This window comes from Temnothorax americanus, unplaced genomic scaffold, assembly GCF_048541705.1.
Source record: "Temnothorax americanus isolate GAGA-0224 unplaced genomic scaffold, ASM4854170v1 Scaffold66, whole genome shotgun sequence".
NCBI lineage: Eukaryota > Metazoa > Arthropoda > Insecta > Hymenoptera > Formicidae > Temnothorax > Temnothorax americanus.
In genome coordinates, this window is record NW_027509788.1 from 328,189 (window position 1) to 354,129 (window position 25,941).

Below are 25,941 nucleotides of genomic sequence, written 5' to 3' on the forward strand. Positions count from 1 at the left end.
AAATATTAATTTTTAACGGTATTTATTGATTAAAATGCTTGTATTCAATAGATAAGCTGAAAAGATAAGCATATTAATAAAAATTGCAATGAATTAAGTGAACACAATTTTAAGAAATGAATACAAATGTCTATTTGTCACTATACTGTTCCGCTTTTCCGCGCAAATTGTGCTCCATGTAATATAAGGAGAAACAAACTCGCGGAACGAACGCGTCAAAATCCGTTGTCAACGCGGATACAGTATACTCCATCAAATTTCGGAGCTGTTTAATCACATTGAAAAAAAAAGCTTTTACACATACTCTTCGATTACTTTATTATTTAATAAAAGTGGCAGTATAATATTATAGATCCAAACATCATGTTGATGGTTATTATGAAGTATATCTTATATGCAAGCCAGGGTACATACATAGGCTGCGTTAAGTACTGGCAGTGAATATCGAAACGCAGCCATACATACATACACGATAATAGCGGATTCCGCTTTTCCGTTCAAACGTGCGGGACTCAACTCGCGGAAACGCGGAATCTAGTTACTATTCTGTTCCGCGCTTCCGCGTTTCCGCGTTTCCGCGTTTCCGCGCTCCATGTAATGGCACCCTCATCAGAACTCGTAAACCACGCCCCTTTTCCACGTGAATGTCACCGAAAAACACAGGGTGGGCAACTGTGAGAAACAAAATGTTTAGCGTTGGAAGTTTGGCACTACTGTACTAGTAGCGTCTCTCTTGCACGTGAATCGTGTGTGTATCTCGTACTCCTCTGTCGTCGTCTGTCTCTTTCAGGTAAAGTGTCTGGGTGTATTGTTAACTTCGACTGACTAGACAACGTTTGTTTAATTTTGAAAATTGATTTCAGGAGCTTGGAGAACGCAAAAATGGTGCGGTGTATTGTCAAAAATTGTAAAAACACCAATACAACATGTACTCCGGAGGAAGTCAGTTTCCACAAAATACCGGAAAACCAAATCATGCGTGAAGGATGGTACAAAAATATCGGAGAAGTTGTCCTTCCTTCCAATACGGTGAACGGTAAGTCTTAATAATAATAAATATAATGCTTTATATTGTTTGCTTATGTCTATGCTTATTTTATCAAATTATTTAATAAGAAATGAGAAATTAATAGTGATAAACTGCTGTTTTCATTTTGTTTTTAGGTAAATTTGATAGAAATTAATTTTTAAGAAAATATACATAAATAAACGTCAGTTAGCTAATTTGAAGGAACATTTTTTTTATTCAATTGACTCCGAGCGTTAGTTAAAAATGTTATAACATTAGTAATAACATTCATCCAGAAGTAAATTAAAGGTGATGTTGATACATCAACAAAATACATTACGATTTTTTGTTATTACAGCAAGAATTTGTTCAATGCACTTTACGCCAGAGTCATTTGTTCAGCCGAAGAGGAAGAGAGCTGCAGAAAAAATTTCAAAAAGGCGGAGTCTTTTGCCATCCGCTGTGCCTACATTGCATCTGCAGCCATTAAATGAACAGTAAGTTAACAAGGAAAAATCAATATAGTCCTTTTGTAACCATAGCTCCATATCGTTAATAATATATAGTGCTATCATATGTTATTTATGAATTATTAGACGAGATATAACAATCATTTTCATTGCTCTGATATTTATTAAAATTACAAAGCTAGCAATTGTAGTCTTTCTGTAGTATGTATATGAAATTACAGCATCTCCTGAAGAAAATAATATGAAGGTGATACGGCGGGAGTTTCATTTGGTTTGCCCATCTACGAACACAAATACTCCGATACGATCTTCGACCCCAGTACCATCCCCCGTAGGAGTCACTGAGCACTTACAAGATTTAACATTAGTATCTACTAGGTATGTATTAAAATACAAGTACCACATTTTGAGGATATATCTTGTATTCAAGTTATTTTTTTCCACAATAAATAATGTAATTCCTACAGTTGTGTAATATACATTCGACTTAAGTGAGTCATTTAAAGATATTTTGATTCTTTTGAAATGCAATGTGCACAGGTTTTTTTCCATGTGTCATCACTATAAGTTCGGTGTACATTAATTGTAACATTATTTTCTATATGTTTTTTCAGTAATCGTTGCCAGGAACCAACTAACAGTGACAACGATGTTCAGGAAGTATCCTATGAACTGTTGCGCAGTGAGAGTTTTCCAACAAGGTTAGTAAAATTTATTCGTGATGTAACACACTCGTACGCATAGATGGAAAATTTTTAACAAATTTTTCAGCAAGTCCATTTCAATGCGTTGCACAATTTGTTTATATCTGTTAATTCTTGTTTAGTTTTAACAATACAATAATTAAGTTTTACAGTGACAAGTTAGGAAATTCTTTAATGACCTTATATATGTATATTTTGTAGATCCAAAAAGAAGAAGGTAGTACTACATAAGTGTAGTACAGTACGATCGAGGAGTAAACGGTTTACTTCGAAGACGAAAGTTCACGAGGCAGCATATAATAGTGAACAAGGAAGTCCACCATTGAAACGTCAACGTCGGTGAGTGAAATACTTTACTGCCTATTTATGGTGCAATATATGTAGTAATGATTAATTTGTAATTGCATTGATATTCATTATTTATCATCAGTTTAAAAAAAGTGACTTAAGTTTACGTTTTAAAAGCATAACAGTTTCAAATGACATGTTGAAAAGTATAATATTCATTTTTCAAGTAATTTAAAGAATCATGTACTTTTTTAAAGTGCTGTATCATGTAATTTTTTACTATTTGTTTACATGTGATCGCAATAATCCATTAGGAAAAAGGTAATTCTGTCAAAGCAGTGCCAAGAAAAGATTTGAAAAACCTAGCAAATACAAAGAAATGCTCAATAAATAAAGCAGACATGCTCAATATATATTCCATTTCAACTCGAACTATTATTAACAAGCCGTACCGTGAATTCAAACATGCTTTGGTTCAATTGAGCAAATATGGAGTTGTCAAAAAATATTATTGGAGGTATTGAAGAATTTATTGACAAAGGGCAGACTTTTCAGATCTTGCTGGTTCTTTTAATTCGAATGTCTGCATTTTCTTTACGATGAGCTTATGATTGTAATAGTCGTATAAGTAAGTATTGATTAATGAAAAAAGAGAGTACGATAAATAGAAAAATAATTTTATATATAAAAAAAAAATAAGAATTGCACTTCTGTGTGATATCCTTCGGATATCAAGGTATATACGCTAATATATCCATGTGCAAACTGTAATGGAATTATTCTGACATTAAGTTTTTAAATTAATTATTTCATCATTAGCATTATTATTAAATATAATTTTATTTCATTTACTATCAACTATGAAAGAACCAATTCCAAGCTATGAACTCAGTGCATTGGTATGTACATTGTTAGAGTATAAATGTGTAATCATATAAAGTTAATTACTAGAATAAGTTTGGAAGAATTTATTATTTGCAAACTTATGTGCAATTATTGTACATAATAGATTAGGTCTCAAGTTGTTAATAAGTTAATAAAGGAATAAGCTTTTCACCAATAACGGCTTCGCAAAATCTGTTCCTAACATACATTTGTATTAACTTTTCTCATCACTCATTTTGTTGGTAGATTGGTTGTTAAATTTATTTCTACTTCTAGACAATTATTTAAATGCAATGAAATTTATCAATAATATCAATGATCAGATAAGTAATGACAAAAGTTCATATCAAAATAATTCCACTATACATTGCACATGGATACATAGGCAAGGATGAAGTGCATTAATGTTTTACACTCGTACGTAGAATATTAATATTATCAAACATGAGAATTTCGACCCACGCAGACACGTGCTGATGGTCATGCACTAACCAACTACTCAACAATTGTATCGATACAAGTGTATCTATAATACAACTAAAGTTACTTCAAGTTACTAAAGTGGCATCAATGATATGTGAGTTGGTTAGTGCATGACCATCAGCACGTGTCTGCGTAGGTCGAAATTTTCATATTTGATTGTTTTTTACATTGGTGCAGACGATAGATTTATTATTTAAATATTAATATTATCTTTGTGACAAGTTTATGTTTGTAAAACTCGTATAAGTGTACAAGTGCAAATATTAATTATTCAAAGGGAGAATACCATATGAATAGAAAAATGAAATATAATTTTATATGCATAAAAAATAACAATTACACTTTTATTTCGATTCCACAAAAGGTTTGTATATCCTTTAGGAGTTACACATGCCCACTTTGACATTCGAACAATAGAAATAAGTTTCAAGAATCACAGAAGTGCAATTCTAATTATTTATGTATATAAAGTAATATTTTAAATTATCGTATTCTAACTTTACCTTAATCAATACTCGCTTATACGAGTAATACAATCAAAAGCTCATCGTAAAGAAAATGCATATATTGGAATGAAAAAGACCAGCAAGATTAGAGTCTGTCCGTTAGCAATAAACTTCTCAATTACCTTCAATAGCATCTTTGACAGCTCCACATTTGCTTAATTTAACCAAATTATATTTGAATTCATGGTAAGGTTTGTTAATAATTGTTCGAATCAAAAACGAATAAGCATTAAATAGGTTCTTTCTTCGTGTTTGCTGTTTTCTTTTTTAAGATGTTTATAGTTGGCACTAAAATCTGATTGGGCCATGGAAAGAATCCCTTCATCTATGCCCACATTAAATCCCCATGGAATAAAAATGCACGTTCACACATGAAACTCCACTTATATTTTTCGTAACTAAAGTCTACAGAAAACTCAAAAACAACTTTTCAGATGCAAAATAAGTGGTTTGCTGAATATGAAGAAAATGTACATAAATAAAAGAAACTTGTTTAATATGATTGTTACCTTGTCTTTGTGTATATATTAAATAAACATTGTCTTTGTGTATATATTAAATAAACATTGTCTTTGTGTATATATTAAATAAACCTTAATCTTCTGTCAACTTTACTTTTAGAGATACCTTTTATTAATCCTTAACTCCTGCAAGTTCATTAATATACCTCGACCTGGTAGCAAATATGTGACAGTCAATATGCAATTATATCTTTGGCAGCTTCGGTTTTGCTGATAGACAAGCATTTTGCGTATCACATTCTGGACTGATAATATTGATTTTCTTATCTACTTGTTCCAATTCAACAGCTTGAATGAATTCGGTCTAAACATAGAAAAGAATGATTTTTTATTTAGTAAATATAACAGAAAGTACTAGAAGCCAGTTTATCACATTGATTAAGTTATCTAATAATTAGTTGTAAGTAAAGAAGAATTATTTAAAAAGTATTATTAATTATATAAATTAATTACAAAACAATCGTGAAAACAAGTAAATAAAAAAAAATTTAACGTACACATTGCATGTAATATGAATAATGCAAGCCTACATTCGAAGAGGAAGCTACCGAGACATTGTGGATCATCTATGATGAATAATTTACAATGTCTTTAATAAACAATAGTCTTTATAAAAAAAAATAGTATTTATTTAAAAAAAATAGATATGAAAAATTAATCGACAGTATATTAAAATAAATCTTTTTTTCCTGTTTTTTACTTTCATTATTATATAAATTTATTGCATATTATATTTATTACTGTTACGAATAATGGCCAAATATTTTAGTTTTAATTTAAAAAAACATCTTACCTTTATTTTACACGAAACCAAAATCACAGGAAGAGGGTCGAATTCTGCATCGTAACAACACAAAATACCCACTATTCTAGGGATATTTTGTTGATGGAAGCCTGTGTTTTTCGGCGACAAGAAAAGAGAGAGCCGGGAGATTTTAGAAAAAGACAGACCAATACTGAGCACACCATGTATATTTCCACCATGGTCCAGACTCACAAGCCCCGGACTCCCGGACACACGAATCGACGGAAGACGTAAGACGTAAATCGTAAGGAAATCCACTAATCAGAATCAGAGTCGACTATTCCCCTCTTCTTCCCTCTTAAAGAGGGGAATAGTCGACTCTGATTGGTGGATTTCCTTACAATTTACATCTTACGTCTTCCGTCGATTTGTGTATGAAGGCCTTTTGTACATACATACATATATTTCACTTCTTACTATTAGATCATATGTTATTTTGTTATTTACAACTTCATTCAATTATATATTTTAAAATTAGCAATCTTTATTGTTAAAGCAGAGAATAGTAGAAAGCATAAATACAGAGTAATAGGCAAAATCCGACCAATAACCTCCCCGTAGTGTTCATCGGGTAATACTTAAGGCCATCGCACACAAAATTGCATAGGCTGCATAAGCATAGCATAAGACCGCTAAACCAATGAGCATCCAGCATAAAGTCGCCATATTGATTTACATAAGGCCTGCGTTCGTTTATTCACATTGGGAGTTATTCGGAAAACAAAATCTATAATGTACGTTACATGTATTATACATTTTATTTTTCCAATAGCTCCCAACGGGAATAAACGAACGCAGACAAGATGCTCATTGGTCCAGCGGTTTTATGCTACGCTTATGCTAAGCTATGCATTTTGTGTGCGATGGCCTTAATGTTGGCCGTAATTGAATGCACAAATACTACGTTTACGCGAGCGTTACTTCTGTAGTAACTTACGATAATTTACCCGTTTACGCGGCGTAAATTATCGTAAGTTACTACAAAATCCCGTTTACGCGAAGAAAAATCCCGTTTACGCGAACAAATTATCGTAAGTTACTACAGAAGTAACGCTCGCGTAAACGTAGTAAAAGATGCATAGGTAACTTTGATAAGTTAAAACTCGGCAAAAAAAATTGTACAGACTGAATTTTTTTTAATTTGCAGGGAAAAGTCTATATTTTACGATGGTTGCCATATGATAGTTATTACGAAAAAAATTCATTCTACTCCGTAGAATGTGTCAAAGTATGCAATTTTTTGGAGACCAAACACGTCCTTATTTTTGGAAGAACGGCGGGAGGGGAAAGACTAAATTCAAAATCTAACAATGGTTCCTTAAAGTACAGACTTCACCCTTAAAAGAAAAAAATCTTTCAGATATGACAATTTTTCGCGGAGTTATGCTTATTTGAATTTGGGCAAATTTTTTTGCGATAATTATGTTGCCCAGTGTACATACTAAGACCGATATTCATAGTCGGTTCTTATATTTAAGACCGTTTTAAGTATGTATGTACAATCTTAAGATGTTATATAAACCAATCACAGAGCCGTATTAGCATCTTAATGCTGGGTCTACAATGCAAGTCGTAAAGTCGTGAGTCGCAAAAATTGACCAATCACAGTCGAATATTCTCTTCAATTTCGACTGTGATTAGTCAATTCTTGCGACTTCACGACTTTGCAACTCGCATTGTAGACCCATACTACGTTTACGCGAGCGTTACTTCTGTAGTAACTTACGATAATTCCTTCGCATAAACGGGATTTTGTAGTAACTTACGATAATTTATTCCGCGTAAACAGGTGAATTATCATAAGTTACTACAAAAGTAACGCTCGCGTAAACGTAGTACCAGCATAAGACATTACTTAAGACGGTCTTGAAATAAGAACCGCCTATGAATACCGGCCTAAAAGCTGCGTTCGAAAACGTCACCCAAGTGCACACGAGAATACTCTTTTCTCTTTCTATCTCAGCGAGTTAGAAGTAGAAGGGAGTATACCCGTGTGTACCCGGGTGATGTTTCCGAACGCAGCCAAGGCCAAAAGCTAAGTGATCCTGTGTGATACGCAAATGGTTGCTCTCTTTCGCTTACATGCATGTGCACTTCCATCCCGTTAAAAAATAACTGCTATATTTTCCAAACATTTTTTGTGAATAACTATATTTTTTAATAAAAAAAAACGAGCGACGGCTAAATCCTTTTGAAGCCCTAAGAGCAGAGTTGACGGAAAGTCGACGGTAAAGGCCATTGCACGTAACAAAGTTTTAATCATAGGGCCGGTATCACAGTTTCCGATTAACGTGATTCTCCCTAGATTCTCCAATTAAACTTACTCTTCGTCTCTTTCTAGGGGGATAGTTAGAAAGAGATGCAGAGTGAGTTTAATCGGAGAATCACGTTAATCGGAGACTGTGATACCGGCCCATAATCGTAAGACCGTAAGAAAATAGACCAATCACACTCGATTATTCCTCGAGCTCAAGAAGAATTGCCGCGTCTTGGATTCTTTAGCAATACGGCCATGGTGGAAAAATACATGGTGTGCGCAAAACGACTCTTTCTTTGTCTAAAATCTATTGTTTCTTTCTGATTGCGACACGAAAAAATATATGTCTACCAACATAAAAAAATCCCTAGAATCCTAGGGATGTAAGTGGCGGTACATTGCAGAATTTACTATAACTGACTAGACTGTAACATATGTACATATGTGTATTATGTGACATTAATTGATAATTCGTTAATCGTGTGAAATTATATATGTAAAAGTAGACAGTTTGTTGCATAAATAGAAACCTCTAAATCCTGAATGTATTCCTTCTTACTATTTGTTATCTTTAATGTTTCTTTTACATCTCTTAATACATACTTTAATATAAAAAAAATATTTAAAAAATATCAATATTAAAAATAAAATTGCACGAATAAAATTAATAAATGTAAGTGTAAGTGTTTTCATGTTTTTCAATCCTTTCTCGACAGTGTGGTATTATTTTGAAACATTTCTTGAAACAACTTTTTCTTCTTGCATACTAACATAAGTTTCGAAACATTAAAAATTAAGAAAGTGAGAGTTGTATGAAATAAAAATGTAATTTATTACAATATTACTATAAATTTTACTTTTAGGTACTCATATTTATATACATTATTTCATTCTGTCAAGTATATTTACATAATTAATACAAAATTACAAACGTTATATATATTGTACATTGTTTTTTCTCGAGTAGACGAAATTGCGCTTATTTGCGCTTTCTTTTTGCAGGAAGAACATTTATTTTTTTTAACTTTTTTGTCTTTCTTTTTACTTCTTTTCTTATATTTTTTCTTTTATTAATTTCGTTCACTCTGATGTATGTGCGAGTTCTAACGAGGCATTGTAGCACTTCCTCAGGTACCCAATTTGAATCGTATCCGGAGTTTTTAACGAGGGAGACAACTTTTCGGATGACATAATCTTCAGTTGAAAAGCCTTTACCGTGGAAAGCTACAAAGCATTCATCCACAACTTTGCTTAGATTCATAAGCTCCTCTGATGGATGAATTAGGTACCCTTTGGAAACTGTTTTTACCCAGTCACATTCTTCCGTACGAGAATTGTCAGTAATGTTGATTGTACGCTCTCCTAAAAATGGATATTTTGATATGAAGCGATGGGCTACATAACCCGCAACATATTGCAGTCCTGCTGTTTGGACTATATCGCTGCTATTGGTACAGCTGACTGGTTCCTTCTCTTGATGTTGGATTTTGAAGCCACATTGCATAAAGTTCCACAAGTCGTTTTCTTCATTTTCATTCTCACATACATCATCATCCAAGATTTCAAAATTGTCACTTCTGTCATTATCTCTCTCATGGACGGAATTCTCCAATAATTCATCGCATGTAATATTAATAATGTTTTTAAATAATTCCTGTGTGAGAGTTATTTCTTCTTGGAGATTATCGTCTGCACATTTGAAATTGTCTTCTACAACAGTCGCATCCGTGAAATTTTCATTAAACGAATTAAGTCGTAACTCTGAATTTGGGGTTGATAAAGTCATGTTTTTCACAGATGTGCTTGTCGACGTCGTTTGAGCCGATTGTACATATCGAGATGTAGGCTGTTCTGCAGTGTGAGAAGTGCCAGCACTTGATAATGAAGACATGCATGTTGCATTTAAATCTTCTTCCGTATTTCTGTTCATGGTAAACAAAGCTTGTGAATGTTTACCAAGGACGTACCAACGGAGTCTGTACCGAAAGTCGTACCCAGAGGGGTTGTCATTAGTTGCACCCATTCCCCTAATATACGAAAAGAAGTTTTCCAATATATCTTGTTGGAGTCGGCGTGTTATTATATATTGGAAATCTTGGGGGAATTTGATTTTAAGATAATCATGTAATGCACGTAGAGAAGCGTTGCTGATAATAATGCCTTCCTGAAATAGCATCATCTTTGTCCTGCGGCCCACTCGCATGCTCTCCATGTGCAAAGTCATCAGAGATAATATTTGTTCTTGCTTTTCCAGATCCATACCATAACCATTAACACCTGGGTGTGTGCCGTACTTGGTTTGGGAATTGTGAACATCAAACCAATTATTAACAGTCAGGACGAAATCAGAGTATTTGAGATATTCCACCTCTTTTAAAAGCTGGTGATCACCGCCCCATTTGATGGCTTTCGCAGCAGTGTGGGACCAGAGTTTTGCTGCCGGGTGCACTGACTGCCCCAAGTTTTGTCGAGCATTAAGGAGTTGTTGGGTTATTTTGTGAGCTATGCGAAGATCTCCAGAGTTACCCATCTTCACAATTTCCTCATAAACTTGAGAAGTAAATGTCTTTTTGCAGTTGCTTAATGTAAAGCCATCATCAATAAACCAGTTCCTTAGAAGCTTAAGAAGATGAGGAACGTCTGCAAAAACAAACACTTTAGCGTCTTTAATTGACGCATGTTGGAAGTAGTGTTTCTGGGGAGTGATCTTCAATTCTCCCCATACTCCCTTGTTCCCCATGTTTGATGTGCATGCAACAACTTGATATCCAGCATTATGCAAGAGTGTTAATGCATCATCCAAAATGTTTTTCTTCATTGGCTGGTCAAATTTATAATAAATGGGTTGCTTCCAATTCCCAAATAGTCCACGTACCATAATGACCTGTACTTTGGAGCATGGTCCGATCAACTTTTGTAATTTCGAGTCGAAGCGTACTTCATCAGATACTGCCATTTCATCAAAAGTGAGTACAGTGATCTTCATTATTTCAGATAGGTCTGCACTTTTCTGCTTCATGATCGCTAGTACGTCCATTAAAAAGCCTTTGTAGACATCAAACTTTTTTAGTGCCCATCTTCGTAATGATGCCAGCGATGGTAGAGGAAAGTGTAATTTTAAACGAAAGTAACGGTATGCTTTGGGGCTGATGCTCCGAAACGAAATGGCAGAAGCATAATCATCAACTGACCACTTCACCCATTTTTTATTTTCTAATAAGCACCGTATTTGCCCCTCGGTAAAATATGGGTTTAGTACCGTTTTGACCTTTTCAGTGACACCCACTGTCAGTGCTGTTTCTTTTTCGAGATTCGTTGTCTCTAATCTTACATGAAGATCGGCAATGGACTTTTTCAGTGTTAAATTTTCGGCAAGAATTGCCTTTAACTGCTGTTCCCGTTCTGTTAATTCCAATTTTAATGCCACGTTATTCGCTTGAAACAAGTTTTGTTCCTGAAAGTGATTCTCCGATAAATTTTTATGAAATTCTCCAAGTGTTCGATAATGGTTTAATTCATCCTTCATCCACTTAATTGTCTCATACGGATCCTCTTCCTTGCGTGTCGTGTTGTCACGGCTACTGATGCCGGTGCAATTGTCATCCACAAATCTGAAATAAGTTTTAGATCATTATTTTGCGTTACATTTTACATAATATTTTTTTATATTATTTTCAAGTTACTGTACAGTCTGAAAGATATGAAGAATATTGATGTCATTTCGTTACATAAAGGAAATGTGAAAATGAAAAATTAGTTTAAAATTTTGTAGGTGATCTCACTTTAATACTGAAAAAATTACCGCTACTGCATTTTTTAAAATTGTTTACATTAAAAATAGTTTAATACAAATGTTAGCATTACAGCTGACAGATTATTACATTTTTTAATACTACTTTAAAAAACAAACATTTTTTTTCTCAAAAAATAATGCTGATAACGTAACAAAATATTTAATTATGCAGTAAATAAGGAAGTATTTCTCACCGATGCTGACGTTTCAATCGTTGACTTCCTTCCTCGCTGAAATACTCATTCTCCTCTTTTCCCGTGATCTTCGACGTCAAACGGGTTTTCCCATATTTCAATTGACGAACGGCTGAAAGTTCACTGCGCCTATGTAATACAGCTTTCTTTCTTTCACACCTACAAAAGAAATGCATAAGTAAACTCGAAAACTTAGTTAGTCGGAAAAAGTCATAGCAAAAAGACAATAAATCTCAAATCTCAAAATCAATTATAGATATTTGTTATCTACTATACAAATGTTGTCTGCAAATGTAATTTCACGAAATGTAAGAAAAAAATAAACAATCAATCCGAAGATATACCAATTTGTGTATATTCATAATCATTGACAAGGTACACTGTTCTTGAGATGAAAGGGTTGAACCGATTGACTTAACATTTTTCTCACAACTTGTTTAATATGTTTGTGAGACAACTATGTGGGCGATGAGAGATTTCTTAATTGTCATACATTTTATGGTAGATTGAATAATTCAACAAAAAATAATTTTTTATTGAAACCAATAGACATTTGTCAAAAAACCCGAATTGATATATCTTCAAAGTGAGTATTACAAACCTTGTTGGGAACGTAAAATTCCGTACGTTGCACAACAAATCAAAAGGCCCTTCTGGTGTACGGTTGACCCTGCCATTTGGTTCCAGCCAAGGATTTCTGAAAAGACATAAAAAGAATAAAGTATAAATAATAAATATACTTCCTTTTTAACTTTATCTGGCATTTATTTAAAATTAATTACAAACGAGACACAACGTTACGACTAGGCACTTCCTAGTTAAATATTTGTAATTATTGATAGGTACACTTAAGAATAACTAGGAAGCGCCTAGTCGAAACGTTGTGTCGTTTGTAATTGATTTTTAATAAATGCCAGATAAAGTCAAGAAGGAAGTATTTATTATTTGAACTTTTTTTTATTTGCTGGCAAAGAAAAGTCTTATACGTCTTTTAAGAATAAAGTTCGTTATTCGTAGTAATGAGTGCAGGATTTGAAAATTCTATTTGTATTTTTCAGCACATGAAAACTGCAGTCGGTAGTAAAAACAGTTTTCAGGCCTTCGGTCTTACCACGAGTAACAAAACGTTCTCAAGGGCAGGTTTGTTTAATAATGGAGGATTTACACTGCGTCCGATGTTCGACGTACGACGATCCGACATCCAATAGGAAATTTTTGTCTCTAATAATAAATTCTGTTATTGGATGTCGGATCGTCGTACGTCGAACATCGGACGTAATGTGAATCCTCCATAAGAATCTGTACTTTATGAGACTTTATCACTGATAATGATTTTTATAAACTTTTTATTGCCTGTGGTATGACCAAAGATCTGAAGAAAACTGTTTTTTTTTTATGGATCTATTGATATCTGTAGTGGTTTGTGGGTACTAAAATATTTATTTATGAGATTATTATTATTAGTAGCGCTAATTAAGTACTTGTAGAGTAATACATACCGACAAGACACTGACGTTGTTGGAGTTTCATGTTGACCTGTCATATCTGCCTTATCCAGCAGACCTAAATCAAGCAAAGGTTCTGTCATCATCCTTGATACGGGTGTTGATGAACGTAGCAAAGATGAAAGTTCCGGCTCAACAGATGAGATTCTCTCCTTTGATGGGCCTGGCACAGGCGACAGACTTGCAGCATTTATTGCTTCTAGAGGTGACGTTGATGGACAAACCAAATTAAAGGTCCGCTTAACAATGTTACAATTTACATTGCCTTTGTCATGTGCCCTAATAAAGAAAATATAAATGTAGTTTCATTGTCACATGGTTCTTGGAGCAACATCCATAGTCATCTTGTCATAAGCGTATGAATATTAATAGTTTATGTTAATTTTATTATTCTTAATAATTATTTTTAAAAAAGAGAGCGTCAATATTTGCTTTGTTTAATAAATTACACATCCAACTTACTGTTCGTTTGTTGTTACCAGATGCAACGTTGGTACAGCAGTTGGCAAAAGTCGTCTTTTAAAAATATTTTCTCCTCTTTTTCTCTTTGATTGAATGAAAGATTCCGGAGTAAAGTGTACGGAGCAAATTCGTGCTTAAATAACAGATAAAAGAGATACATTACAAAACTTTTCTGATCTTTCAAACAATATAGTTTTTGTTACTTCATGATACAGTATATCAAAATAAACAAATTTAAATTTTATCATGCAGAGGCATACCGTTAACGATGTTCGAAGGCAATATAACCTCTCCAATGCTCCGAAACCATCCTTCACGGATTATTTTGTTATCCGGTAATTTATGAAAATTTGCTTGCTCCGGTGTGCATGTTCTGCAATTATTTTCACAGTTTTTCACTATGCAACGCACCATTTTCAACGATTTTTCACGTTTCACGACGCTCACGTTTCGACAGAGAATGTCAACAATGACATATGCAGAAGTAAAGTAAGATCAAGTAAGATAGAAGATAATAACCAGGGAGTGCGAGAAGGATGTTTAGACACCAATCGTACCAAACTTTCAAAGCTAAACATTTTGTTTTTCGCAGTTGCCTGCCCTGTGTTTTTTCGTGCCCCAAAGGCTGAAAAGAGGCGTGGTTTACGAGTTTTGCGCACACCATGTATTCTTCCACCATGAATACGGCCTGAAAATGCTTTCTGGTCGTCCGCGTAGCAAAAGGCAGTAACGTATCAAGGCTGATATAGCAGTTTACGCCGAAGCGGCTGTTTTAACGCGAGCGATATGTTTCGTCGACGGATGATTAACTAATTATGATTGTATACAGAAAATACTGGATATTTGCGTAAAGTATCGTTGCCTCGCGAATAAAGTCGAAGGACCGTCGAGAAGAGGAAGCTCGCGGTGCTTTCATTTCCCTTCCGAGTGCGCTTTTCAATCTTTTATCCGTTTTCGCCCTCGTCTTCGTTTCCATTGTTAGTATGCGACAGCCGTTACTGACACTCCATATGAAGAGTATCATTGCTTTGTCGAATAATACATAAGCAAAAGAGATGTTTTTCCTTGTGCTTAGAAATCCAAACAGATTTGATTTCGAGAATCATAAAGAAATTGTATTGTGTTACTTTCTTTCCATCGCGGCGAGTACCTAATCGTTTTTATACATTTATAGTTTACAAGTATACAGAGTACTTGAAAAGAAAGAAAAAAGGTGATCGTCGCGTTTTTTTTTCACAGAGACGGGCAAACGTGTAACTGTGTTCACGTTGCCCGACTCAAACTCGGATGCTACTAAGTATTTAGTTTTTATCCATCGGGACTTTAGGATGCCGCGAATGCTGATATCAAGAATAATTATGATTTATCTTAGTGGAGTATACGTATTTCGGCTTAGAAACGAAGACGATGACGATCAAACGAACGCTTCCGTTCTTGTCCCAAAATTGTTTTCGTTTTCTCTTGTAGCGAACGTTTCGAGGAATTTGCTTACGACGGTTCGTTAGCATATGTCTCGGGGTAATTAACGATTATACGGAGCCGTCATATTTTCCACAACGCGTCGGGAAAAAATTGAATGGTTTCTATATGTATTCAGAGAATGTTGATTCATCATATTATTCTTTCAAACTTGCTTCCTCCTTTTAAAAATTTACACCAAGTACTTTTACTTTTGTTACATATTACTTTATTTTGATTTTTTTTAACATTTTTATTTTTTAAAAAGGAAACGTAGAAGAAAATTATTAAACTTATCTTTATCGTGTTGGAAATTCATTCAATTTTATCGCTACGTGTCTCAACTTCTCTTGTTAAAAACAAAAACTAATTTATAGCTTTATGATTTTACATATAATTGTTAAATTTCAGTTTTGTCAGATGCGATTTGTGCGAGCTTATTTCGTGGAGCAAATATTTTGTTGCGTTTTTGAGAAAGTGTTCATCCGATCATTAGCGAAGCGACGCGATCCATTTATATTCGATCACGAGGGACTATGCGCAATAGCGTGAGAGTACGGTTTTATCTATTTCTTAGGAAAACGATTGACTACCAAACGTTTTAATGACAATATTCGTGACCACCAAACGATTCCGCGTCGATTGAGCCGTATGAAAGTCAATTTGATTGATAAATAATGTTTATCCATCAAATTACCGAGCCAACGTCACGGAGTCATGCGACCAATGGCGTGAGAGTACGGTTTTTTCTATATCTCAGAAAAACCATTGACCACCAAACGTTTTAATGACAATATTCGTGACCACCAAACGATTCCGCGTCGATTGAGCCGCATGAAAGTTAATTTGATTGATAAATAATGTTTATCCATCAAATTACCGAGCCAACGTCACGGAGTCATGCGACCAATAGCGTGAGAGTACGGTTTTATCTATTTCTTAGGAAAACGATTGACCACCAAACGTTTTAATGACAATATTCGTGACCACCAAACGATTCCGCGTCGATTGAACCATATGAAAGTCAATTTGATTGATAAATAATGTTTATCCATCATATTACCGAGCCAACGTCACGGAGTCATGCGACCAATGGCGTGAGAGTACGGTTTTTTCTATATCTCAGAAAAACCATTGACCACCAAACGTTTTTATGATGATATTCGTGACCACCAAACAATTCCGCGTCGAATGAGCCTTATCAAAGTCAATTTGGGTGATAAATACAATATTGTTCCGACTAGTGACACAGAGGTGATATGTCCGGCATTATGCGCATACAGTTTTTTCTATTTTCTGGGAAAACGGTTGACCACCAAACGTTTTTATGATGATATTCGTGACCACCAAACAATTCCGCGTCGAATGAGCTATAAAAGAGTTAAATTGGTTGAAAAATAAAAATTGTCCGGCTAACTTCACACCGGAAATTTTATTTTTATTTTACAGGAAAACGACTAACCACCAAACGATCGGACTAGACTACCAAAGACCACCAAACGACCACCAATCGATTCCAATTAATGAAAGTTCGATACGTTGAAGTTGTCCGGCCAACTTCATAGAGGTTGCTTATGCGCACGTTTCTTGCAATATCCAATCACAAACGTGACAGAAGTCCGCCATGTTTTTTTAATTTTTAATAGGAGATTCAAACGGAAACACACCGACACAAGAATCTGTTAGTATGAGTTCAAAATGGACGATTTTTGTCACGATGCGTAGAACAGACGAAAATGTGTCCGGCGCAATACGAGTACACCTTATTACTTCCACCATGATACCTACGCTACATCATGGTGTAAAGAAAGTAAGGTGTGCTATTACGCAGGTTTTTGAACAGCTAATCAAATTTTGTTCCAGCGGCCGCCATTTTGTAGTGGCAAATTAAATTGACATATCACACTCATTTTTATACAATTTGCATAAAATTAATAAAAGGATAAAATAAAGGAAGAAAATAAAATGTACGTTCAATATGCATATATTATATAAAATTGTAATAAAAAAATTAAACATTTACACATAAAGAAAATAATAATAAATTTACAAAAATTTTTTTTAAGATGAACAAGTAACGAACGGAACATTTTATTACGAACGTATATATATTAAATATACATATACAATATGTATGGTCAAGTATAATAAAATAAATGAAACAATGAAAAACCAATAAACACAGTTATTTACTAATAATATAAAACGTGAATAAATATTAATATTTTTTGTTTTTTGAAATCTAAAAAATCTGAGATTTTCAGATCCCTTTTTTCCCGTATAACTTCGGCAACTTTTTACTGCACATGAAGGCATGTTAATATACTTTTTATTCGCGTAATTGCCGGGTACTGCAGCACAGACGTCTAAAATTAAGGTTAAGTGTCTTTCAACGTAAACATACGAATTTAAAAATGGAGGCGGTTGGTACAATGCGCAGAACGATACGAAAACGCGTCCTCGGTATGAGCACACCTTTCTTTCTTTACACCATGCGCTACATTTGACGTATCGAGTAATAAACAGAATGCTAGTAATGCTACGTATCTATGGAAACCTTTATTATCCCCCTTGAAGCTTATGTCGCTATGTGTGTACCACCACTTAGCAACATTAGCAAACGGGCGTTCGGTTTCTACCGGGTTATATTTTTGCTGGACGTAAATATAAACGAACGGACGCATTTATACTGATAAAACGAAATGCTGGAAGACGAATCGCAGGAACATGAACGCGAGTATCGCGACGAAGAAAAGTGGGAAGCGGGAAGAGACGATGACGGAGTACAGGAGAGGACCTTATATGACTCAAATAAATATGTATCTAGACCGAGACGCGTGCCAAATGGAACTGTGCCCATGAACATTTTACAGTTTCAGTATCCTTTTCATATTGTACAAACTATAAAAGGAATTGCTGGCTTTCTCCTTTTCTTTTCGTGCCGCGCAAATGTTCACCGGTACCGTGATGGGGCGAATCGTATAGGAATATTCCGTAAAATATCGCTGAGAGTGGCCCGCGGTGAAAATAAAAATCAGAGTGTAAAGGGAGAACATAAGGGAATGACAAAAGCATAAACGAAAGCCTCCATTAATTTTTGCTGTTCCAATTATCGCTTCCTAGAAGTCGCTACTGTTATTTTTCCTTAATTTACATTTGACTTATGCTCTGATCTTTATTTTCGCTAGGGAATTCGTATAAGATTCTAAAAATGCGTGCATTATTCATATTTCCGTCTAATTTGTATGGATATATGCATATAACGATACATTTTTTTTATTAATTAAATTATGATTTATTCCGCGTTCCTTCTCCTTGATACGCTTTTTTTCAAGATATTATTAAAAATTCTGAAATATTATTTTACAATGGAGATTGCTCGACATATAATAATTTCCTTCTTTCTCGAGTTTTCTTCGTTAATTTCTATCTTCCGTTAATCGCGTTGCGGAAATCTTCGTTGGTTGTTGCTTCTTTCTTTCTTTCTTCCCTTGATTTTTAAGGCATTGTTTTCGAGTAAGCCGAATTTACAGAATGGAATTTAACGAGACGATCTAGAAGTTTTCTAAAGCTTTCAAAGAATTTAATAAGCGTGAGCTATGTAAAGAGCTCGTAATTGAAAATATACATATGTTATTTCTTAGATAATATTAGTCATTCGTTTTCGTACGATTGTCAGAGGTATTTTAATCTTTGCGTGGTAGAACCGAATGTCGTCGTCTTCGCTTCTGGTAATATTCTACATTTCTTGAATACCGCAACAAATGAGCTGTGGTTTAGAAGAGGATGCACGGGCGGTGGAATTGGACACGTGACGGTATTCTTTATTTATAATGTAGTAACTCTATTATAATGTAGTACTTGCTTGGAGAAAGTTGTATGCAAATAAAAGAATTCTGGCAAAGCAAGAATGCAATAAGAGAAAATAAAATCTAATTCGTTTTCGTTACACACATTTTCGTTACATTTTAATAAATTAAACAAAAATAATTTTGATATAAAAACGTGCAATATATAATTTGTCACAGTATTATTCTTCTGTCTCTCTAGAAAAATCCAACGTTTGACCATATTGCTGTTGGCGAAAATGGTATTAAACCTCCAATAATAATTTATAAATGGCCTTCAATGGATATTGTGACAATTTTACACAATGGCACAATAAAGTCCTACTGCCATTTAGCATACAGGTATTCCACAAAGGATTAAGGCATAAGATCGCATTATTGTGCTGTATTATATATTTTAAATAAATGTTTACGTACTTTTGCAGCGTGGATGGTTTGTTGCTGGTTTCGCAAGGAGGAGATCCAGATTACACCCTTACCCTTTGGAATTGGCAAAAGTCTGAAGTAGCATTAAAATGTAAATCTTACAATCGGGATGTTTACAATGTAACGATATCTCCATCGTTACCTGGATATTTAGTGACAAGCGGCTCGGGACATATAAAATTTTGGAAAATCTCTGAGACGTTCACCGGGCTTAAATTAAAAGGCGAAATTGGTAGATTTGGTCAGACAGAGCTCTCTGACATTGTGGGCGTGTATATCATGCCAGACGGAAAGGTAAGTATTGCGGAAAGGTAAATCTTTGACTATATAACCATGTGAATTAAAATCAAACTTGCATTATAATTTAACATATTTTTATTATTTATATATTGATTATCTTGTAATTAAATATATAAAAATAATATAAAATGCTTGAAAATTTTACAAAAAATGTTTTTTACGAGATGAAAAATAAGTATTACAAATTTATTAATTTTTTCTGACAAAAGATTTTTCCACTCATCTTTCAAAATAGTTCACGGTTCAATTTTAAAATAAAGACTTTATGAATTATTATATAGTGTCCATTTTCTTGAAATTAAACAATATTATGTTAATTACAACTGCGCCAAATATAATGCTTATTCATATACTTTCAAGTTAAGAAAAAATATTGAGTAAGATAGGAATCGGACTTTTAAATAGTATAATAGTTTATGGAATATTTTCAAATTTTATATGTGGCCTCAAACTTTTAGCCGGCAATGTATACTCGATTTTTTAGTTTAGATTCACTTTTATTTGACTCCGACTTATTTAGAATCATATTGTTTTTAGGTTGTATCAGGGTGCGAATGGGGAAACATTTTACTGTGGGAAGAAAGTTTAATTACTCTTGAAATATGTAGAAAAAATCGGCAGCCGTGTCACGCTAAAGCGATCACACAATTTGAGTATATGAATGGGGAGCTTATATCAGTTGGTAAAAATTTTCTTTATGTTATAACTGTATCCCCGATAAAAAAATTCCGCAAATATTATATAATATTATATAACATTGAAATTTGACAAAGTGTTAAAACTGCAAAAAACTTATGTGCGACTAATCTTTAATATGGGACAGGTATTTATGTCTCTTTCTACGTTCATTGTTCCTTGTGCGATATATTTTTTATGTAACATGACTTCGTTGTTTTTTAGTAATCTCTTGATAAGGACACAAAACTAGTGTCGAAACGTCGAATGGATTAATGTAATGCTACGATATATTAAACGTCAGTTTGGTCAAATAATCACTCTTGTTAATTTTCACTGACAAAGAAAAGAATTTTATATCTTATTATATAATAATTGCATCACTTGATTGAGAGAAATTTTACAATTATTCTGCTAAGATGATTTCTCAGCGTTCTTGCTGGCATAAAATTTCTGAATAATAACTGCACAAAAATTGAGAAATTTAACTTTAGGTTTAAATTTTGCACAATTATTTCAACATTTATAAGCAAAATCATTCCAGCACACTTCAGCAAACACCGACGTGTAACAGTTACATATATACCATTCTTCATTATATTTTACGTACGAGAAAGGATGCCATCTATTGGTGACCCAACAAACACAGAATATGCTACATAATACAGGAATAACACTACAATAAAACTCAAATATATTTTTCAATTATTTTGCAATTATTTTTCACAATTTCTTTCCAAATTTAATTTTGCAAATATTCCACTAAGATAGTTCTTTATATTGCTGCTATCTTGCTGAAATATTATTTAGATATAAATTGTGCAAATATCAATATTTGCAAAAAGATCTAAATTTCTATTATATTGTAAATTTTGAGACATAATTGCAGCATTTTCTCAATTTCATCTAGATTTCGTCATATAATGTTATAAACCTTTTCTTAGCGGGGATGTGATGAGTGATGAGAAATAATAAAGAGGATAACGAAAGAAATATTTATTAAAGTATTATAATACTTATATTGAATAGATGCAATATCAAAAATTTCTTATAAAAATATAAATTATTACGTGATGATGTTAAAACATTAAAACCGAATTAAGTAACATTTACTTCGCCAGTCAAATAATTAACCTAATTAAGGGCCGGTTGTTCAACCTATTGGTAAACTAACTAATAGTTAAATCATATATATGTGTTTTTGTTTTTTCTTTAAATAAAACAAGGATAGACATATGATTTAACTATTAGTTAGTTTATCAATAAATTAGAACAACCGGTCCTAAGACTTTAATCGACTATACTGACAATGATTATAATCGTAACAACGATTATAATCGTCGTGACGAATCGTTACCCCGCCGTTTCGACAAAGGATTCTGGTCATTCTAAAATTGATGTAATTTTAGATGCTTATTGACTGGCGAAGTAAATATTACTTATTCGGTTTGAATATACACCTTTGACTGAAAATCACTGTTCCATCTTATTATTGTTTGTCATCTTACTTAATACATGTTATTGCGATAAATATCACCACATGCCTCAGTGGTCGAATTGGTATGACACCCGTCATGGGAAATTCCAGGTTTGAACTCTGGCTGAGGTAATATTTTTCGCAATAAATTTAATTATTTAATTAAGATGCTTATATTATAAGCACCTAAAATTACATCAATTTTAGAATGACCAGAATCCAGCTTGGTCGAAACGGGGTGGCGATTCGTCACAACGATTATAATTGTTGTTATGATTATAATCATTGCCAGTATAGTCGATTAAAGTTTTAATTAGATTAAAACATTAAGTTATTAAAAATATAGCAAAAGTTTTCAAATTACCCGCGAAAAACGATTTAATATGAACATAACTAAAATCACATTAAATCGCAAACGTATTTTAGTTTAAATAATATTTAAAGTAAAATTTGTTCTCATATTTGTCGGACTTAACATGTAAATATTTGATTCAAATAAAAAAGTTAGACCAATGTTGAGTAGGCATCAATTTGATTTGATAATTGGAAAAGTATAGATTAAATTTCATATTTAATTAGCTTTCATAACAATAATACAGTAGTAAAGGACTTCATTATTTTTTTGTTAACGACTTTTACAAAAAGATAATTACACGGCATATAAAATAATTTGTGTCTAACAAGCTGATCTATCCATAAGTTTATATAACTGTTATAAATATTCTTGTAATATATTATTTTACTTAACAATCAAATTAATATGAGATATTATTTCTAGTTTCAGTTTACACAATTGCGTTTTAAGTTCGACAAAGTCCTTATCGGCACGCAGTTTAAAAAATGTCTGTTAAGTTAGCACTCCTTCCCCCCACAAAAAAACGAAATAACACATATGCAGAAATTAAGTACTCTTTATGTGCTAATTATGTGTTTTATTCACGATTTTTGTGCTCGAGCGGTTTAGTGGAAAATCGCAATTGAAAGGGAGTGCTGGCTTAATGTAAGTTAGCACCCACTCATTAAAATTACATATAAAATAAAAAACTCAGTATGCTAGAATTATGTGCTTTTTATATAATTTCAAAAGCCTTAAACAAAATCAGCCTATCTGTATAATAGGGGAGAAGGAGGCACTTTAAGACAGAGGCAGTTTAGGATATCTTGAATAAAGAATAAATTTGTCACTTTTTTTCATGTTAAACGCATTTTTCGGTTGGCAACCGGTCAATAGATAAACTTCACATGAGAGCTTCCGCGCTGTTAGCTGTCAAACTAATCTACAAACTGTTAGTGATTTTCGCTGGCTGTTGTAATTATTTTGGCTCACAATGTAAGTATTTTTATATTAAACTATTGCTCAAAAGGAAATTCACTTGTATGTTCTGGTTATGATCATATGTTTTGCGTTGTAATGAGCAAAATACAACAACATAATAAAAGAGTTGATATAAAATATTATGTTTTCTTTTTTCTAGTTAGGGTTGGGGCAGTATATTGGACAAAAAGAAATTTGAGAGAAAGAGAGAGAAAGAAAGAGTTTGTGAGACTAATTTTAATTAAGGTTTCAATAGGTGGACACTTATGTTTATTTGATTGCCTACTACAAATTACCTACTGTATTGTTAAAGAAAAAAATATTATTAATTTTTAATATATTTTTTAATATATTAAAAATATATTTAAAAAGGTTTGTAAATGTTGCCTAGCAAGAGATTTATTACTTTTAATGAATAAAATAAGAAGACAAGAATTATCTCGGTTTTTTATTATCAGTTCTAAACTGCCCCAGCAGCGTCCTAAACTTCCCCTCCAGGGAGGCAGATTAGGACGGAAAGAATATTTTTTTAAAAGGTAGAAACAACACACTACTTTCAAATGTGTTTATTTTATTATACGTTTATATTGAGCATTAACAACCAAATTAACTTATAATTGAGTCGAAGAACCAATTTCTTAGAAATTAAGAAAAATATGAACTTTTAAAAGAAAGTGTCCTATACAGTTCATCCATCTCCCCTAATAGTTTAAAAGATATACGTCAAAAAAGATTTATGCACTATTAATATAAGAGTAAAGTATAGTGGTGCTCACTTTCGGAGAGGTTTGTCGGCCAAAGAGGATAAGCACGAAAATCTCATTGTACGTATTTTGAAAGTACACAAATTGAGGAACATTTTAAGACAAAAACTAATTCGGTATCTGTATTTTAACTAGCACTTTACTCTTATTATGTTAATAGTAAATAGAGATCTTTTTTGGCGTATATCTTTTAAACTGTTACAGATATTAGGCTAATTGTGTTTAACCCGTTGTGGTCACATGGGTTCCAGTGGACCCCAGGTTTTTTTTAATTTTAAAAATTATTGGATTATAAAGAGGAAGTCACACATAAACTAAATTCCAGTTTAAGGTTTGAGTCGATACATCAAAAAGAACGCCAATGGCAACTGTTGTGGGGTCAATATTCATCAAAATTTTTTGAGATAGAGCAAAAAAACTTTATGCGTTTTACTCTCAAAATAGTATACTTTTAAGAAAAAAAAACCTGGGGTCCATTGGATCCTACGTTATTTTTAGGAGGTGTGACCACAACGGGTTAAGGCTTTTGAAAGCATATAAAAAGCACATAATTCTAGCATATTGAGTTTTTTTATCTTATATGTAATTTTAATTAGTGGGGGTGATAACTTACGTTAAGCCAGTACCCCTACTTTCAATTGGCTACGTTTACACCCTGAATTTAGGCCGCGGCTTATACCTCAAATTCGACCTAAATTATGGTCGCCTGCTGTAAACACTTGAAAAGCGACCGGACCTGGCTTCAGGTCAGACCGCGTATTTTAATGACCCGACCTGAAATAAGACGTTATCATTTGCGATGTAAACGCGCGATCACGCGCGACGCGTCCTAAAAGCTTTATTTGCTTGTTCGGATTTGTTGCAATTCAGGGCGATCCCAAATACGATCCCGTCAATTTTTAGGTCTCTTTCGGTGTAAACGAATGATGACTAGACCGACTTCGGGTCACAATATAGGTCAGGCCGCGATCAGGTCGCTGGGTGTAGACGTAGCCAATTGCGATTTTTCACTAAACCGAGCACAAAAATCATGAATTGAGCACATAATTAGCATATAAAGAGCACTTAATTTCTGCATATTTGTTATTTCGGTTTTTTGTGGGGGAGGGGTGCTAACTTAACAGACATATTTAAAAAACTGAAAAATGTATTTAATAATAATTGATATTGTGGAATATTATTAAGCATCAAGATCTGCTTTGACCGAAAACGACACTTTTCTCATTGTGTTATTTTAAGTTTTCTTCTTTTTTTCTAATTTTGCATAAAATACTTAATTTTTTTTAATTGACATTAATTTTTATTAAATATTTTCGCAAACAGTAAAATTGTAATAATTCATTAAAAAAAACTATATAATATATATTATATATATACTATAGTTCTTATAAATAAAAATATATTAATCTTATAAATAAAATAATAAATAATAAATATATTATTTTGCTTGAACTCCGCCAGTGGTATTAAGCGCTACTGCCAGTACCAAGCCTGGACAAAGAAAGAGGGTTCGGGGGCAAGGTTAGCAGCCTACCCCCGGTAAAAAATTTAGCTCGCCCACACAGAACCAACAAGTTGCTTCGGAACAAAACGGATACAACTTCGACGACACAAGCGAATCACATCAAATAAGAACAGAAGAACCATGAAGAAATAAACCTGGAGAAGGAACGCCCTGAGATGCGGATGCTGGAACGGCAGAGAACAAAAATTCGAGGATCATCACGGAGGAAATACTCAAAAATGAGGAACAACAAGGTTTCAGGATAAACAGATTAACTACAGATGCCATCTTC

The 25,941-nt window shown here is 33.4% G+C and overlaps 3 protein-coding genes and 1 long non-coding RNA gene across 5 annotated transcripts in view; 2 read left to right on the plus strand and 2 right to left on the minus strand.

The window, feature by feature from the left end:
* The first annotated feature begins 645 nt into the window (after positions 1–645).
* Positions 646–4,896, plus strand: LOC143905719 (uncharacterized). 2 transcript variants are annotated; one of them, XM_077421297.1, is made up of 7 exons: positions 646–790; positions 864–1,036; positions 1,368–1,506; positions 1,701–1,857; positions 2,094–2,180; positions 2,385–2,522; positions 4,780–4,896. In XM_077421297.1, the coding sequence occupies exons 3-7, from the start codon at positions 1,500–1,502 to the stop codon at positions 4,874–4,876; spliced, it is 486 nt and encodes a 161-aa protein (XP_077277423.1). In that variant the 5' UTR covers positions 646–790; positions 864–1,036; positions 1,368–1,499; the 3' UTR covers positions 4,877–4,896. The 2 variants fall into 2 exon arrangements, with proteins under 2 accessions (XP_077277423.1, XP_077277422.1); XM_077421296.1 differs by lacking the exon at positions 646–790 and having other exon boundaries at positions 830–1,036.
* On the minus strand, positions 4,604–5,919 carry LOC143905720 (uncharacterized). The gene is made up of 2 exons (XR_013259299.1): positions 5,660–5,919; positions 4,604–5,170 (listed from the first exon to the last, which is right to left on the minus strand). It is a non-coding gene; the product is annotated as an uncharacterized LOC143905720 (long non-coding RNA).
* Positions 5,920–8,810: 2,891 nt separating this feature from the next.
* Positions 8,811–14,521, minus strand: LOC143905709 (uncharacterized). The gene is made up of 6 exons (XM_077421277.1): positions 14,143–14,521; positions 13,883–14,015; positions 13,415–13,699; positions 12,517–12,612; positions 11,916–12,074; positions 8,811–11,539 (listed from the first exon to the last, which is right to left on the minus strand). The coding sequence occupies exons 1-6, from the start codon at positions 14,294–14,296 to the stop codon at positions 8,908–8,910; spliced, it is 3,459 nt and encodes a 1,152-aa protein (XP_077277403.1). The 5' UTR covers positions 14,297–14,521; the 3' UTR covers positions 8,811–8,907.
* A 3,409-nt stretch (positions 14,522–17,930) lies between these two features.
* The window catches only part of LOC143905700 (cilia- and flagella-associated protein 44), a 34,202-nt gene continuing 26,191 nt past the window's right edge, over positions 17,931–25,941 (plus strand). Inside the window, 5 exon segments of the mRNA XM_077421266.1 lie at positions 17,931–18,218; positions 18,995–19,157; positions 19,391–19,530; positions 19,614–19,908; positions 20,452–20,596. Coding sequence (XP_077277392.1) covers positions 18,043–18,218; positions 18,995–19,157; positions 19,391–19,530; positions 19,614–19,908; positions 20,452–20,596 — 919 coding nt within the window. The 5' untranslated portion in view covers positions 17,931–18,042.

Bases quoted from the DNA above. Each gene is read 5' to 3' on its own strand.
- LOC143905719 (XM_077421297.1), top strand. The intron at 1,858-2,093 runs GTATGTATTAAA...ATGTTTTTTCAG, and splicing joins TTAACATTAGTATCTACTAG to TAATCGTTGCCAGGAACCAA. The intron at 2,181-2,384 runs GTTAGTAAAATT...TATATTTTGTAG, and splicing joins AGTGAGAGTTTTCCAACAAG to ATCCAAAAAGAAGAAGGTAG.
- LOC143905709 (XM_077421277.1), bottom strand. From the start codon at position 14,296: ATGGTGCGTTGCATAGTGAAAAACTGTGAAAATAATTGCAGAACATGC. The intron at 12,613-13,414 runs GTATGTATTACT...ATGTCTTTTCAG, and splicing joins ACAACGTCAGTGTCTTGTCG to AAATCCTTGGCTGGAACCAA. The intron at 11,540-11,915 runs GTGAGAAATACT...AACTTATTTCAG, and splicing joins CGATTGAAACGTCAGCATCG to ATTTGTGGATGACAATTGCA.